The sequence below is a fragment of the Amborella trichopoda genome, chromosome 2 (assembly GCF_054954075.1).
Source record: "Amborella trichopoda isolate Santa Cruz 75 chromosome 2, AtrichopodaSantaCruz75HAP2 v2.0, whole genome shotgun sequence".
Taxonomy (NCBI): Eukaryota; Viridiplantae; Streptophyta; class Magnoliopsida; order Amborellales; family Amborellaceae; genus Amborella; species Amborella trichopoda.
In genome coordinates, this window is record NC_142337.1 from 50,008,189 (window position 1) to 50,025,085 (window position 16,897).

The 16,897-nt window shown below is 34.3% G+C and overlaps 1 protein-coding gene and 1 long non-coding RNA gene across 3 annotated transcripts; one reads left to right on the forward strand and one right to left on the reverse strand.

Annotated features, from left to right (window-relative positions):
• Positions 1–1,043: 1,043 nt before the first annotated feature.
• LOC105420430 (subtilisin-like protease SBT3.11) lies at positions 1,044–5,578 on the reverse strand. 2 transcript variants are annotated; one of them, XM_011624033.3, is made up of 4 exons: positions 4,952–5,578; positions 4,604–4,710; positions 2,880–2,977; positions 1,044–1,264 (listed from the first exon to the last, which is right to left on the reverse strand). In XM_011624033.3, exons 1-4 carry the CDS (start codon positions 5,024–5,026, stop codon positions 1,182–1,184), a joined length of 363 nt encoding a protein of 120 aa, XP_011622335.1. In that variant the 5' UTR covers positions 5,027–5,578; the 3' UTR covers positions 1,044–1,181. The 2 variants fall into 2 exon arrangements, with proteins under 2 accessions (XP_011622335.1, XP_011622336.1); XM_011624034.3 differs by having other exon boundaries at positions 1,044–1,259; positions 4,952–5,423.
• On the forward strand, positions 1,168–2,596 carry LOC148783304 (uncharacterized). The gene is made up of 3 exons (XR_016049482.1): positions 1,168–1,271; positions 1,678–1,737; positions 2,509–2,596. It is a non-coding gene; the product is annotated as an uncharacterized LOC148783304 (long non-coding RNA).
• Positions 5,579–16,897: the final 11,319 nt, after the last annotated feature.

The window sequence follows — 16,897 nt, forward strand, 5'->3', positions numbered from 1 at the left end:
ATTTCTGGTATTACGATGCGGTATTTCACAAAATTTACGTGAAGGTGCCCTTGTCTTGAGATTTTCTTTTTTATGCAAATTTGGCCTCTTGGTTTGATGTTTCTAGTATCGGACGGGTTGATTATTTTTGTTTTTTATTTTTTGCTTTTTGTAGTTTTGTTATATCTTAAGTCCATCCAAAATGTCAAATACCTAACTGCCCAACTGCCCTAAACTTGTATTAAGGGCACATTGGTCTTAGTCAAGTATGTCAAATATCGAACAACTCCTCACTTTGAAATCTTTCTTTAGTTCTGAGTGGATATTTGTGACATTGGATAATAGTTAAATGTATTTTTTTTTCTTCTTACACTGTTTGATATTGCTGACATCTGACTTTTTCTTGTGACCAAAAAACCGGTCTTTGAAACATCTGGCAAGATGTTGGAAATGTTGAACAAGGTTTTAAACGAAAGCACAAAAAAAAAGGTCAGCCTGATGTTTCAAACGTAACGACACAAAGTGAGGGAATGCCAACTTTAGGGTATTTCAATATTTAAAACATTAGACCGGCACTAAAATGATCCAACCTTACGGACAACCCTCCACTTAAAATAAAAAAAGCGGTCCTGATGTTGCTATCATTGGATGCGGGCAATATTGGAAGAAAGAAGAGCTTGAAAGTAGGACTTCCACATAAATTTTGTGAAAATGTGGACCATATCGTAATGCTAGAAATATTTCCAGTTTGTATGTAAATTTCCCCATTATGATGGCCCTTAAATGCCATGAAATAGTAGAATCAAGTATTTTTTATTTTCTTTTCTAGCAAACCAGTACTCACTAAAAGAAAGAAAAAGCAACTGCACTGTCTCTCGCAAAACACTTGAGATTTATCTGATTAATCAGTGCCGTTTTCTCCTCAAATTTAGTTCTTTTGAGATAAATACTCATATTTATCTATTATGATTTCTGAAGGCCCTTTTTGTTTTGATTTCTAAAGAGAGCCTGTTTTCTAAAGGCCTCTTTTGTTTGCCCTCTTTCAGGTTTGTGTATCAAAGCGATTTGTGCCAGAAAACCTACTGAGATTTAAGTGATAAGCCATTTTGTAGGAAGACATACATCATTACATAATATACATACTATATTACATAACATGCTCATGGTTGAAGTTGGGGTGCTTTGCAGTGTTATTGTGGCCTTCATGGACTTGATAATGATGGGTCTTGCCCTTGTGGAAGTGGATACAATGGAGCTGGGAGAACCTTAAGCACTCCAGGCTGCTCTGCAAGGTTAGTTTTCTTTTCTTAAAGCTGGTCATAAAAGCCTAATCTATATTATGCCCTAATATATTTGATTATGGAACTTGTTATGAGACTCTGTAATGAAAAAAGTATACAATGAGACCATTTATCTTTAATACAAGGTGATCATAATTAATCTTGACCATTGGATGTGAAATTAGGTAGCTGCATTTATTGCATCAACCAAGCTCAAAGTTCAAAATAATTTTTGCGAACTTTATGGTACATCCAAGATATTAGATTTCACATCCGATGGTTATAAATAATTGTGATCTCTTTGTACTAAAAAATAAATGGTCTTATTCAGACGATGATATCTGAGCTAGCATCGGAAATTTTATGTCATTTTAGCTGATTTGTTGTAAGTTTATTTGGATCTTTGCAACTTGGGCAGAAAGTGCCACGGAACGCTATAGAAGGATGGGGATGGCAAAAATAGAGATGTGAAGATAAGGTAAAAACCAACATGATTGAAATCAGAGTGTCGATAAGATGGAAACCTTTCTATTCCTTCAATTGTGATTACATAAAGGAAAACGTTTATATAGAGCCGATGCTCTAAACAATCAAATTAGAGTTCACCTCAAATATTTCACTTGAAGAGGTTGTTTTGATGTCCGAATATTATCAAATTTATCATCTCGACATCAAGATGCATGGACATAAGAAAAAAATAGATTTCAAAATTTTAAAATAGTGCATCTTGTAAATGCATTTTTGGGCCGTCAATTTTCAAGGTTTTCAAGTTTTCATAGTTCGACTTGATCTACGCCATTTTTGAAGCTTTAAATTTTATATTTAAAAATGAAAATATATTTTAAAGCTATCACAAAGATTTCCGGTATTAAAACCACATTTCTCGACACTATTGAAGGTAGGCTCTATTTGGATTGTTTTGAGCGTCGGCTCTATACATACTGCACCTTTACATAAAATACGTCTCGGCCATCCGACTTGAAATGATGGCTAGGATAGCTTCAGTCATAATGTCACAATTTAGCCTCAATCTTTTGATCATCTTTTTTATTCTTTGATATGATGGTTCACATTATTTTTTTTATTTATTTATTTTACACAACATTATGAGATGAAATTTGGGTTACAAGAGCACATTGATCATTTTTATTACAGAAAATATTTTATTATTATTATTATGATTATGAGAAGGGAAGATGCTCTAAACCTCTTGACATTATAACTGAAGTTATCTCAACTGTTTATTTAGGTAAGAATAGGAGCCTCATATGTTTTATACATTGGTGGCGCTATATAGAAAGGTAACCTACATGTACTTATTCATTCATACATGAACAAATAGTCACTTTGTTCTTTCTCACAAATTTTCAGGTTACTGAATATTTTGTAATAAAGACCCAATGTAGTCTCAATATGGTAAAAGAATCTGGGATTTTGAGATTGCAAAATATAGCACTTCGTCATTAACAATGGCTCAAGGCTAGATGGTTAGGCTATTGTGGCAACTCAAAATAACATTTTGAGTTTCATTCTTACTATAGGTAAGCAACCGAATCCTGTACTACAAAAAAACAAAAAACAAAAAAAACAGAAAATACTTCGTCGTTTAAGTTGACTTACTAGAAAGAGCGGCAACTTGTGAGTCAGTGAGCATGGCGCTGAAACCATTGATGGTGTTCTTGTATGTATATATGATGGCTTTCCGCGCTGCCTCTTCACTGTCATTAAATCGGAGAGATTTTAATATCCGATTGCTTCTTTTTTTGATGTTTATTGATAGAAAATAAACTAGGAGCTACTTATTTATCTCAAATGATATCCCCTTCCCTTGGGAGTAAATTGTTCATTGGGTCCTTTGGCTAACACTAAATATAAAATGTTTTTTGGATTCCAATTGGGATGTATCCTCTTTAACCCGGCCATTAACTTCAAAAGAACAAAAAAAGAAAATGAAAATTCAACTGCATTTTGTGAAACTGAAAAAAAATAACTTCCTAAAATTGAATGTAGACTGTCGCGTATCAAAAACCTTTTTGGTTTTTGAAAATAATTATCATATATATATATATATATATATATATATAGATCTTATGAGATCTTCCCACACCCATATGTGTAGAACTCCAAATGTTCACCATTAAATTTAATACAGATCTCGAGAAAAGTCAAGTCTTACACTCATGTGATAACTTTTCTAGAGATCTGTACCAAATTTAATGGTGATCTTTTGAGATCCTACATACATGGGTGTTAGAAGGTGGTCTCATAGAATGATTACTCTCTCTCTCTCTCTCTCTCTCTCTCTCTCTCTTTATATATATATAAAAGGTTTCGGGTTCATCAAATCTCTACTTCTATCAAATTCTTAATTTGTTTAAGAGAAAAATCAGGTTTGTCATGTTCTTTTTCCATCTTGGTTGTTTGGTCTATACTGTACTAATAAGCCAATTTCTAATGAATAAAAAAACTCAAATTAAGGTTGCCATTGTTTATCTTTTCGGGAAATTGAGGCCACATTCTATTTCGGTTTTAAAAAAAGGAAAGAATATGAGATCTACCGTCATTTCTCCTTTCACTATATTATGATTCTTCTTTTCTTTTTCTTTTTTTTTTTTGTTTTTTGTTTTCAGAAGATATTCTACTCCCTCGGAAGTATATTGTTCATTGACTCTCGCGGATAAAACCCATTTAGAATTAATTTTAGGACCTCAAAATTAGGGCATATAACATCTTTAATACATATATTAATCTTAATAAAAAATAATTTCCTAATTGCACTATCTAAGAACTTAAAAAAAAATAATGTCTCAAGATTGAATAGAAACCGTTCAATTTTTAGAGGGTACGATTTAAGTGTTAAAAAACTCAAATTTTGTTGCGTTTGAGAATAATCATCTAGTGATTCTTAGATGATTTCCAAAATTTCAAATTGAAAAAATCCTTCCAACTAGGTCATCTATCAAAGGGAGTAGAAATAAACTATGACTTAAAGGAGCATAGTTTTTGTTTTTAATATTTTTCTCGATTCCCCCCTCTTTCTCTCTCACTCTCTCTCTGAGATTCACACACACTTTAGGTTCATTAGGGTATCGAAGGGGTTTCCAAAATGTTCATTAGGCAAAGCTAGACTCTCTCTCATCTCCAGTGCATCAAGTGAATAGACGGGAGTCCATCGGTGCATGATGCAAAGGGGTGGAAAATAACCATCGGGCTTTATGATAAAGTCTCTAACACCATCCTCATCATCAAAAGAGTTAGGCCCAAATCTCTAATAACTTACCCTTCAACTTAAAAAAATTAAAAAATAAAAAATAAAGTGAAGAGATGGCTGATACGTCGCTAACCTCCCAAGTATAGAAGCCAAGGCACGCAAGTGCTGCTGCACTTCTATTACCTGCGGATATCTTTCCATGAACACTATTTGCACTTTTGCCTCCTTCACTGACGAGCCCTACATACATGCACAATACCACCGCCAATTAGGTACAACCATCGATGTGAAATCTAATAGATTAGGTGTGTCATAAAATTCGAAAAAAAAAAAATTGAAGTTTGAGCTTGGTCGATAGAATAAATGCCGTAATTTATTTTCACATCCAATGATTAAGATTAATTGTGACTGCGTTATATTAAAGATGAATACTTTTCCATATATATATATATATATATAAGAGGTTTGATCATGGACATACCTGAGAGGGTGCTACTATCACAATGACAATGAACAAAGAAAATGATAAAAGCAAGGTGGTGGTGTTGTAAGCCATTCTTTCTTTGAGAGAGAGGGGAGAGAAGGAAAGTAGTAGTTGTAATTTGATGTTCGCCAACCTTAGCTTGGATTTATAGGGGAGGGGAGGGGAGGGGAGGGGAGGGAAGGGAAGAGGGAGACAGATAGAGATAGAGATAGAGATTAGTACAGGGAACCTTTTGAAGTGGCACCCACTACTAATATGGTATGCTGATTTTTGATAAATATATATAAAATAATAACTGAAAGCAGTCACTTGTGTGAGCCTCACATTTATCCTGCTCTGCTGCTATCTTTCAAGGGCATGTTTTTGCTATCCAAAAAGTATAGACAGTATAGGCTGCTCTTAAAGCCATTTATAAAACTCAAAGGGGGGAGGAGGAGTGGAATCTTGTGATTGTGCAAATGGGCCGGGTCTCGGCCACACCAGCCGTGGCCCTTGGTCCTGACCCGGCCCTCATCCTATGGGGCTGCCCCAAAGCCGCCAATGAAAATAGGGCCAAGCAGGGCGAAACCAGGCTGCTGTTGACCCTAGCCTGGTCCTTGGACCACTGTTTGTAGCCCAGGCACTACTTTTTTAGGGCCGGAGGCCGTACAGGCTTTGGCCGACTGGGCGGGGCTGGGCTGCCCTGCCCATTACCAGTCCTAAAATGTTGTTGCCAACAAAAATATTGACATGAGTGGGATAAGCATTACTAAAGCACTAGCATGGCGTGGTAAGTGTAGGGTCCAATGTGTGTAGGGTCCAATGTGTGTAGGTAATTTCAACTTTGCTTGATGACTAGGATAAATAAAGTGGTATATTTATATAAGAGCACCATGAGAAGAGGGCCTTTTCTTCGAAAGGTCTATGCGATATAAAGACAATTTCTTATTGGTCCTGTCCCACCCAATGTTTATGTTAGAAATGGAATCCGGATCTGAAACTTCAGGGTTCAGATAATCCCCACACTGGCCATTATGAATTTGATAAAATAAATAAACATCGAAACTTAAAATAGTATTTTTTGAAGATATTTTAAATTATTCATTTTACCTTTTGGGATCATCATATACCATTTTTGAACTGTAAAGGAAATAGGTCTATGCATTTTTCAATAATAATTTATTATGTGATTTGTTTCCTAAATCCATAAAAAACATGGGCGGAGTCATAATTCTAAAGACTTAATTAGGTTTTATCCATTTCTTATGGGGAACATGTTAACACCTCTTGAATTTTAGTTGAGGGAATTTCTAGAAACATGTAATCCTCGACTATAGGGACCGTACTAGACTAGTAAAACTTAGTGCAGCATACTCCTTGTCCATGATTCCTAGGAAAACCACTAAACCAATCTAAATCTAGTCAGAAGAACCTAAATCTCATTAAATCCCATTAAAGATATCCTGATTGATCTAGACTTATCCAAAACAATATAGAAAGTTAGAAAATTTGAACATTGAGCCCCAAATCAAGTTTAAATTCAACGGTGTAAAAAGAAAGTATATATTGTTTATCAGGTTAATATATAAGGTATACATTGTAATCAGAATATATGAGAATGATAGGTAGAATATCTTGTATTTTATGGTCAATCTGGGTATAGTATAGATGTGTGATTTATTTTTGTTATTGTCATATGTATTTGTCTATTTAAGACAAAGTTGTATATTCATATTGATTAATGGATACTGAAACTCTTTTGAAAAATTTGAGACTCTTCACATGGCATCACAATCAGATTTATCTTTGTTGTTTTCATTCATGTGAGATCAAGTCTGTTATTTTGTTACTCGATCTTCTTCTTTTAGGTGTGATCGAGTATGTTGTTATGTTACTCGATCATGTATGTCTGTCTGCGAGCTACTGAATCGATTACGGATGTGCACATAGTTCTGTTGGCTCTTCCAAGTGCCATTGTGTTTTCTTGGCTAACTCGGTTGTTTTTTTGTCTCTAGAGAAAATTTGAAGTTTTTGTCTGTTGCTCAAGCCTACTCTATTCAAGCCTTCTATTTTTTAGGGTTGTTGATCTGTCATTGCTTGAGTCTGCCCCTATTTTGTTGTTCTTATTTGCTTGTTAATCAAGCAATTTGAGCATGGCAACCATTGCTTTTACTGGTCATGCTATGCGCCTAAAGATTCAACTGCTCACTTTTGCAACTTAGGGTTCAAACTCCAACTGCTCTTTCATAGCATTTAAGTTTGAGAGGGAGTATGAAAAGAACATATATATTGTCTACCAGGTTAATATAGAAGGTGTATGTTGTAATCAGTATATATGAGAATGATAGGTAGAATATCTTGTATTTTATGGTAAGTCTGTGTATAGTATATGTGTATGATTTATTTATATTATTGTCATCTGTATTTGCCTATTTAAGACAAACTTGTATATTCATATTGATTAATGGATACTGAGTCTCCTCTAAAAAACTTGAGACTCTTCACGAGCTGGACTGCCACCACTGAATACAGTGGGAGATCCTGACCAATCTAGAGGAGAGTTTGGGACTAGCAGTATGCGTTGCTGCCTCTATATTCTTCCAAAAGGTTTTAGAAATTCTCTGGAGTTTGAGTCATTGTTGTGGTCAAAGATCCAAGTCATTCTGGATCAACTTGAGCAAAATTTTGACCGAGTTTTAACTAGAAATCCTAATCCTAAACTAGTTGTAAGTCTTAATCCTAATTAGATTAGAGCCTAATTAGAAGCCTATGTAAACCCGCGTCTACTGTCTTTTAGAACTCGGATCTTTAAGCCTAAGAGACCTTTAAAGATAAAATCGACGAGAAATTCCTTAGAAATTAGATAGAAAATCCCTTATACTAAAGAAACCATAGAGCTAGGAAATGGTAGAAAACCCTAGGAGAGTCAACCCTAAGCCAAATCCTAACTTAAAAATCCTAATCCATAAGCCTTAGAAAGGCAATATCCTAAGCATAATGTTGAACAAATATTCTGGAATTCAAAAACCATTGCTCTTAACTACCAGGGGATTTTCTATTCACTTTTAACATCATTTAATTGCATATATGGAACTCCCTACAACTAGCACCATATTACAACTAAAATCTTCTTCTGTTATTCTTAATACCAGTAGAATAGACATCACCTCCACCTCATTCGCCATTGCTACACCACATGGCCCTGTGAAAATCTAACCACCATATTTCCAATATGGTCTCAAATCAAACCACAAAAGCCAGCATTTTTGTGGTCTCCCAAAGAATTTCCATCGAAATTTAATTTTGTCAAACCATGAGGAGTCCTTGAGATTGCAAATTATATCTGATTCAAGATTCCCACGTCACAACTTCTTGACAGGCACCCATTACTAAACCTTATGTAGAATCCTTTAAACCACCTTCAAATGCCCTTTTGTTCATCTCTTTCTAGATCTCTCATAGAATCGTTCCCGAAAAGATTTCTAAATTATTTTTCCCATTGTTTATTAAAAAGGTAAGTCAAGATATTGTGAAATCCCAGCAAATTTTAAGGAAAATCCCAGCAAATTAAAGCCCACGTCCAAATTCCCAAATTTTGTAGGTAAATGAGCAGTCGAGGAATAAATGCTAGCCCATTTCTTTATAACCTTCACAAAGAATGCATATATTAACAATGGGTGCCGTTTGTATAGATCCTAGGCTCTAAACAATCAAATTAGAGCCTATCTTCAAATAATGTCGAGAAATGTGGTTTCAATGATAGCTTTAAAATATATTTTCATATTTATTTGTAAAGTTTAGAGCTTAAAAATAACGTAGATCAGATCTATGAAAATTTGAAAATATTGAAAATTGACGATTCAATCCAAAAATACATTACAAAATACACTATTTTCAAAACTTGAAGTCCATATTTTTCTAATGTCCAGGCATCTTGATGCTTAGATGATCAATTTGAAGATATTTAGCATCAAAACAACCTCTTCTAGCAAAATTTTTGAGGTAGGCTCAAATTTGATTGTTTAGAGCCTTGATTCTATATAAACTTTTCCCATTAACAATTAGGTTCCCCTTTTTACTCAATAAATCTACCTAAGTGCCACAGGAAACTGGCTTCAGGAAGTTCTTGGTTTTCAAAAAATGAGAACTTGCAGCTTTCATCTGCCGTGAAGTTCGCTTATCCTATTTTTTTAAGTTCCATACTTGATTTCTTTTTTTTGTTTTATGTATCCACTCTCTCCATCTCTCTCTCTCACTCTCTCCTATATTTTTTTGAGTAGTAATCAGTAACTATCCCTTCTCTCTCTCTAACTCTCTTTAAGTTTTTTCTCTCTAACCATGTCCTTCTTTCTAAATCCTCTCCAACAATACTAATCTTCTTTTTCTTTTTTCTTTTTTTGAGAAACAGTAACAATTTTATTTCTTCCTGTAGATCACTTTACATCAAAGGCTCATACAAACAACCAGAAATTAAAAAATTACAAAAAATTCCCGCAAAACAAATTACACGTGAGGCTACACAACTGCTCAACTATCAACAATTACTCCTGATTTAGCTAATCCATTCGCCTCCATATTACACTCTCTATATATCCATCTGCCTCCATATTACACTCTCTATATACATGACCGAAGGAACACTCTACCTCCTACCTTGTCTCTAACTCGTTTCTTTCTTTAAATGTGACATGTCTCTCTAATGACTTTCTCTCTCTAACTCCTCCCTTTCTAACCGTGTTTGAGAGGATGATCAGCCACACTGGGATTGAGACACAGCCCAGACTCTTACGGGAGGCAGCAGTAGGGAATTTTACACAATAGGCGAAAGCCCGACGAAGTAATGCCACGTGGAGGTAGAAGGCCCATGGATCGTGAACTTCTTTTTTCGGAAAAAAAACAATAACGGTATCCGAAAAATAAGCCGGTTATCTCTCTCTAACTCTCTCATGCCATACTCTCTCTCTTTCTAACCACGTTTCTCTCCGATTTTTCAACATGTAACCAATATAGATAAACATAATATGCATAGTATCCTATATCTCTATTTTTTATTCATCTGTGGCCAAATTCATATAAGCATTACTCTCTCTCTTCACACGTACACATAGACACATAAACTCACACACACATGCACACATGCCTTCACCTACTTCATTTTCCTTGATTCCATTTTCCCAATCCCATGAGAACCTGCCCTTCTATATAACTCAATTTTCTTTTTCTTTTACTTATTTTTATACAATTTCTTATTTATTACTTCAGATTTTCATAATTGGGCTCTCTATTTTCAAATTATTATTTATTTTTCTGTGCAATATTTTCATTATTATATTATATTTGTGCAGATACAGTATCCAATTTCATGAAGTTTGACCAAGCTTATATTCATCTTTTAAGGTATGTTGTAATAGCTCCTTTTTATTTGTCATTTAATTTTCTTCTTGTAGCTCGATGCTATAAGGTGTGCGGAGTTTTCAAGAAAAATCATATGCACAAGCCATACAGGAGTTTTACTTTCATGATCTTAGTACTATGATTTCTTTTGAAATAAATGACTTTCAATTAATGAATTTATTGGAGATTTGATACATCTTTTAAAAAAAATCATAATTAGCTTTTTTTTTTTTTTTTTAAGTGTCAAATCTATGCTGTCCAAATAAAATAAATAGTTTATATTAAAGCAACCTTACTTCCTCAAGTAGGGTTACAAATTTATATAAACTTTTTCTTTTTGGAAACTAACTCTCCTGCATAGACGGTTAAAAAACTTTATTTTAGAAAGGTGGAAATATTGGCTCCCAATATATATATATATATATATTTTTGACAAATATTCCTTATTTTATTAAACAAATCTATTCAAAAGAAATTATATCAGAAGAAATAGCTAGAGCGAGCAATGAAACCCCTCCTTTAGCAAGAGAGTCTGCCAAAGAATTCTCCTCACGATAAACATGACAAAACGAAATTGAGAGTGGAGCCACCAAATCCATAATCTGCAACCAACTAGACCTCAGTTTAGAGGAGTACACAGCTCCTTGCACCATCTAATTGCATTCAAAGAGTTCCCGTCAATAATGCAGCTACTCTCAAGGATTCTAGAGATAAAAATTTTAATTCCTTGGAGCAAAGCTAATAACTCTGATTGGTTAGCCGTGGCTAAACCAATAGGGTTAGCATATGAGAAGATGACCTCTCCCAAACAGTCACGCAGCATACCCCCAATGCCTGCCAAACCTAGATTACTTAAATAACTCCCGTCAAAATTTAACTTAAAACCCCCACTCTTTGGTGCCACCCAAATACTCCTAGGTTTCATCTTTACTTTACCCATCAAAAATAAATTCAGTAATTCAACATAACATCTGGTTGTAAAATCCATCAACGCTCCTTAGTAACCGAGAACCATGACCAAATAGACAATTTGACGTTGCTGAACAATCTATCAAAAGATAGACCATCTCCTTCAAAAGCCTGCCTATTTCTTTCCTTCCAAATTTCCCATAACATTGCCCCCCTCACTATTTTGCCAAACCAAAATACTCACAGAAAGGTAAAAAGGCAGTGAAGCATGAACGCCAAGTAAACCAAATAAATACTACCAAATTCTGGAGGCAATGTGGCAGTGGATGAATAGATGATCTCCAGTTTCCTCATCCGCTTTGGACATCAAACAAATGTTAGGTAAAATTTTACCCCTCCTAATCAAATTATCCACAATCAAACTTTTATTTTGGATAGCTAACCATAAAAATACTTGCACCTTATAGGGAACATATCATTTCCAATATAAAAACAAATTATACAGAGCTTTTGTTACATTCTCTTGTGGGAGCATATTGTGCACTTCAACCCGCATGCAAATGATCTATTTAGGTATTTTTCAATTTAAAATTTTGGAATCTGATTTAGATATACCATGTGAGTAATTCAAAAAAGAAAAAAAAAAGTTTCTTTACACTTAAGATTTGGTGGACAATATATATCCAAGACATAAATTGCGTAGCTTTTTCTCCATTCGTTTTCATTTTTCTTAGGACCGGTAAGGGTGACAACAGGCCAGGCTAGCCTGGCTCTGGCGCGGCCCTTGTCCCCATACAATCGGCCCAAGCCCGGTGCGGCCCAACATGGCAAGGGTCGTGTCGGGCCAAAAATAAATAAAAAATAAAAGAAAAAAAGATAGCCAGGTTGGACTAAACCAGGCGGGCACTTGCCCTAGTTAGCCCTCGGGCCACAGTTTGTTGCCCAAGTGCTACTCTTTTAGGGCCGGGCATACCAGGCCGAACTGAGCCCCGTGGCCCATTGCCAAGCCTTAAGACTGATAACTAGGTCTAGGAGGTTATATCTCCAAAATATGATAATTTAAAGAGAAAAGTTTATATAGAGCCGAGGCTCTAAACAATCAAATTTGAGCCTACCTCAAAAATTTCGTTAGAAGAGGTTGTTTTCATCACCAAATATCCTCAAATTAATCATCAAGATGCATGGACATAAAAAAAATGGATTTCAAGTTTTGGAAATACGGTATTTTGTAACGCATTTTTGGACCATCAATTTTCAAGATTTTTAAGTTTTCATAGATCTATCGATCTACACTGTCTTTTAAGCTTTAAAATTTATAAATAAATATGAAAATTTATTTTAAGGCTACCACAAAGATTTCTAGTATTGAAACCACATTTCTCGACACTATTTGAAGGCAGGCTCTAATTTGATTGTTTAGAGCCAGACTCTATACAAATCGCACCCTACTATAAAATACTTCTAAGAGTTCTAGATATAACTTTTCACTAGAGGGGACATATACCTAGAGGAGCATGTAATAAACTTGTATTATAGCATACGAGTGAATGAATGAAGATGAATATTTGCTGGACGTGAACCACTAGAGCGCTGTTTATGAAGGCATATACTGACTCTTGCCTATTACAAATTTAAGTTGGATTCTACATGAACTAACAAACATTTACATTTGGGAGTAGTTTGTATAAGGTATTAACCTTAAATAAAATGTAAATTTTTAAAGGAAAAAGTTTACATAGAGCTGAGGCTCTAAACAATCAAATTAGAGCCTACCTCAAAACTTTCACTAGAAGAGGTTGTTTTGCCCAAATATCCTAAAGTAGATCATCTCAACATCAAGATGCATGGACATGAGAAAAAAATGGAATTCAAGTTTTAGAAATAGTGAATCTTTTAACACATTTTCGGACTGTCAATTTTCAAGATTTTTAAGTTTTTATAGACCTGCTCGATTTACACTATTTTTTAAGCTTTAAATTTTTTAATTAAATATGAAAATATATTTTAGGGATATCACAAAGATTTGTAATATTGAAACCATATTTCTCGACACTATTTGAAGGTGGGCCCTAATTTGATTGTTTAGGACCTCGGCTCTATGCAAAACTGCACCCAATGTTAAACTCTAAAAAATGATGTACATTGAGTAGAACTATAAACACCTGAAAATCTTGAAAATAAATATTCCAGACAACATGTTACAAGATGTATAAATTTTAGAACTTGAAATCCTTATTTTTTCACCGCTATACATCGTGAAGCAAAGATGATCAACAGGGGGTTTTCTAGTGTCAAAACAACTTTTTTTTGATAAATTATTATGGTGCACCTTACTTTAGTATAAGGCATAAATCTGTTGCACTTTTGCCTTTTAAATGAAGCTCCAAACCACTTGAAGACAACAAGGAGAAAAGCCTTGAGATTCCATGCTTTTGAGTTAAAATGCTAGGACTGGGAAGGTTCATAGGTAAAGTTCTACCCTTTCTTAGTTAGAGGACTCAAGGTCTTCATAAATAATGAAGCCATCATGTTGATTAAATCATCTAAAAAATCAAAGGAATTTTATCAAATTACTTATGAGATGAACATTCAATATATTACCTATATTTGGATATTTAATTTTAAAATACCTATAAAAAAACATATGGTCTTGAGTTGGAATAGTTGTAAATGGATAAAATATTAAATACTTTATCTCTCAATAGTATTTTAATAAATTTCTCAAAATCAATTAAGTGGTTAAATAAATTTTACCAACATGGTGTTTATTCTTTAAAATCTTTTCATTTAGGCACGTCATATAGAATTTCGTCAAAAGCATGTCCAAATCATATTGTTGCATCACCAAGAATTTTGTCCAAATAAATGTATAAGTCCCTCTTTCCAAACCTGTTTTTACATGAAAATTCTCATTCAAGGTTAGGAACCTGTAATAAGTAGGGAATTTTGGTAATAGGGCTCAACTCACGAAGTCAGAAGGTTCCAAACCTAAAATGAATTGTGAAAAAAGCATGAAATGTGAAACAAGCAAGGTTAATCAGGTTATTTAGCTTGAGTAACTTAAGTGGTTAAATTACCAACAGCATGCCCTCATTGTTCAGGATTTCAATTAGGGGTGGCAATGGCTTTGATCCTGGCAGGATCCGGTTGAACTTGGACCCGGACCCGAATAGTATTTGGGTCTAGGTTTTGGACTTAGACCCGACCTTTTGGATCCAAAATTTGCACCTATATCCGGACCCGAGGTCGGGTCTACTCGTTCAATCTCGAGTCTGATCGGATCCATTGCCAATACCCATAAAATTATTGGTAACATCAATATTGCACAACATTTATGAATACCCACATTCTTAATTGTTTCTACCAGCATATACCTTATTGGCAACTTTTATGAATACCTACGCACACCTATGTTATTCGGGTTAGGTCTAGCTAGACCTGGACCTGAATAGTATTCGGGTCTAGATTTTCAGGTCCAAAATTTAGACCCATACCCAGACCCGAGGTCGGTCTACCCGTTAGGTCTAATGCCACCTCTAGTTTCAACCCGGAATAGCAACAGCTTTGGCTTTTCTCTCAAAATAATTGGTGAGGTACTTAAGTTTGATTTTCTGTTATTTTGAAGTGGTTTAAGCATTTCATTAGTATTTTTTCAAGATTTTTTCATTTAAATTAAATACTTTTATTTTTTTTCCAAATAATTTCTCAGTGGGAATATTATTCAAAGCAAGTTATAATTAACAGCAGTTTGCGTTAAAATTCTTAAGATTCTTATTTTTCTCTCCAAATTTCTCAAGGTCTCTCTCTCCCTCTCTCTCTCTCTTATTTTTTATATGTAGATCTAATGATAATGCTGAAAAAGGGTATCAATTTTAAATAATACTGAATGCGATAAGAATTAAATAATATAAAAATCGTAAATTTTCTATTGAATATTTTAAAAATTATTTTTTCAATGTTAATATTTTGAAGATCATTTTTTATCTAATCTCTTAATAGGCTAGAATGGCTATATTACCTATCCATTTCCTATACAGATTCCTAAGGAATTTTTTAGCCCGCTGCAATTTTTGTTCTTAAAACGTTTGGGTTCCTAAACGTTTTCAACAACTATGATTATAAGTAATTATGACTTCTTTTGACCGGAGGTAAAATGGTCTCATTGCATAAGTAATTATGACCTCCTTTGACCGGAGGTAAAATGGTCTCATTGTATGCAATGGCCACTATGTTTGCTCTATCTCACTCAAGGACAAAATCAATTAGGACTTCGTATTTTCCGTCTTTCATAAATCTTCATTCTTTGGGGGAGTGCTTGTTTTTTTTCTTTTTTTTTTTTTTTTTTAGGGTTAGCTAGTCCCTTAGGGGCCTAGTTTTTTTTTCTGAGCAGCATATCACACATTTGGTTGACTACCACAAATGCATCCAAAATAAATAACATGAGATATTAATTGCTCCATGGATTTCTAGTAGGAAAAAGTTTATATAAGGATGCAACCTTATAATGTAGAACTACAGATGCACCTCAAAAATCCATCAAAAAAAGTAGTTTTAATGTTGAAAAACTCTTTGATTGATCATCTCGATATCGAGATGTATGACCATGGAAATAAAAAGATTTTAAGTCTCAGAAATAGTACATCTTACAACATATTATCTACACGTCCATTTTCAAGATTTTCATTTGTTTATAGATCTACTTGATTTTAACCATTTTTTAAATTTAAAATTTTATAATTAGATATAAAAATAGAGTTTGAGATAATCCTAAAAATATTTTACATCAAAATTATATTCCATGATAAAATTTGAATGTGCACCTTACCTCTACAGCTACGGATGCATCCGTATGCCAACTGCACCCTTCCTAGTAACTAGCAATTTGTGAACCTTTTGTAGGATTGTTGGTAATGCCCACTTGTTAGAATCATTATATCCTTAAGGGCTAAATGATATAGGATATATGAGATCAAAGCATTTAATATTATATGCATGGGGATTAAGTTATTTATGTGCTAATTATGGTGTTGCTTAAGACGAGTATGAGTCATACGCTTTGTTGCTCATGTTGCTATGGTCCATTGCCCCTTCTAATCGATAACTCTTATTTTCATAAGAGGTCTTGGACAATGCTTTTGTTTGCAGAAATTTGTGCATCGCCATCTGAAGCTAGATATTTGTTTTCAAAGCTTCGATTTTATGAAAGGTATGGCTTGAAAGGAATAGACACACTTTTGAAGGAGTGAGTTTAGAGATGGTTGGTGTTAAGGACAAGATTATTCAAAATGTGTGGTTCTAGTTCTCTAATACAAAATAAGGTTTTGGTGTATCAAAGATAGATGTTTTTCTCAATCTTCATGATTTGATACATCAGTAGGTACACCGGCCTACAATTAGAAGTAGATAGACTCCTCCCCTCCACAAATGTGTCAAGCTTAACTTTGATGACAACTCTTTTGGGAATCCAGGCCGAACAGATTTTGGTGGTGCAGTTAGGGATCTTTTGGGTATGGAGATTTTCTCTTTCTTTTGGACCATGTGGGATAGCTACAAAAAATCATGCGAAAATGTTAACTATGTTACATGGATTAAAGTTGATGAAAGGATCGTTGTGTGAATTGGTGCTGTGAGTTGAGTAAACCCCCTTTAAATTTAAAATAG

Excerpts from the sequence above, each read along its gene's own strand:
- LOC105420430 (XM_011624033.3), bottom strand. The coding sequence starts at position 5,026 with ATGGCTTACAACACCACCACCTTGCTTTTATCATTTTCTTTGTTCATT. Across the intron at positions 4,711-4,951 it reads TGATAGTAGCACCCTCTCAG|GGCTCGTCAGTGAAGGAGGC; the intron begins GTATGTCCATGA and ends GCATGTATGTAG. Across the intron at positions 1,265-2,879 it reads ACAAGTTGCCGCTCTTTCTA|AGCAGCCTGGAGTGCTTAAG; the intron begins GTAAGTCAACTT and ends CTAACCTTGCAG.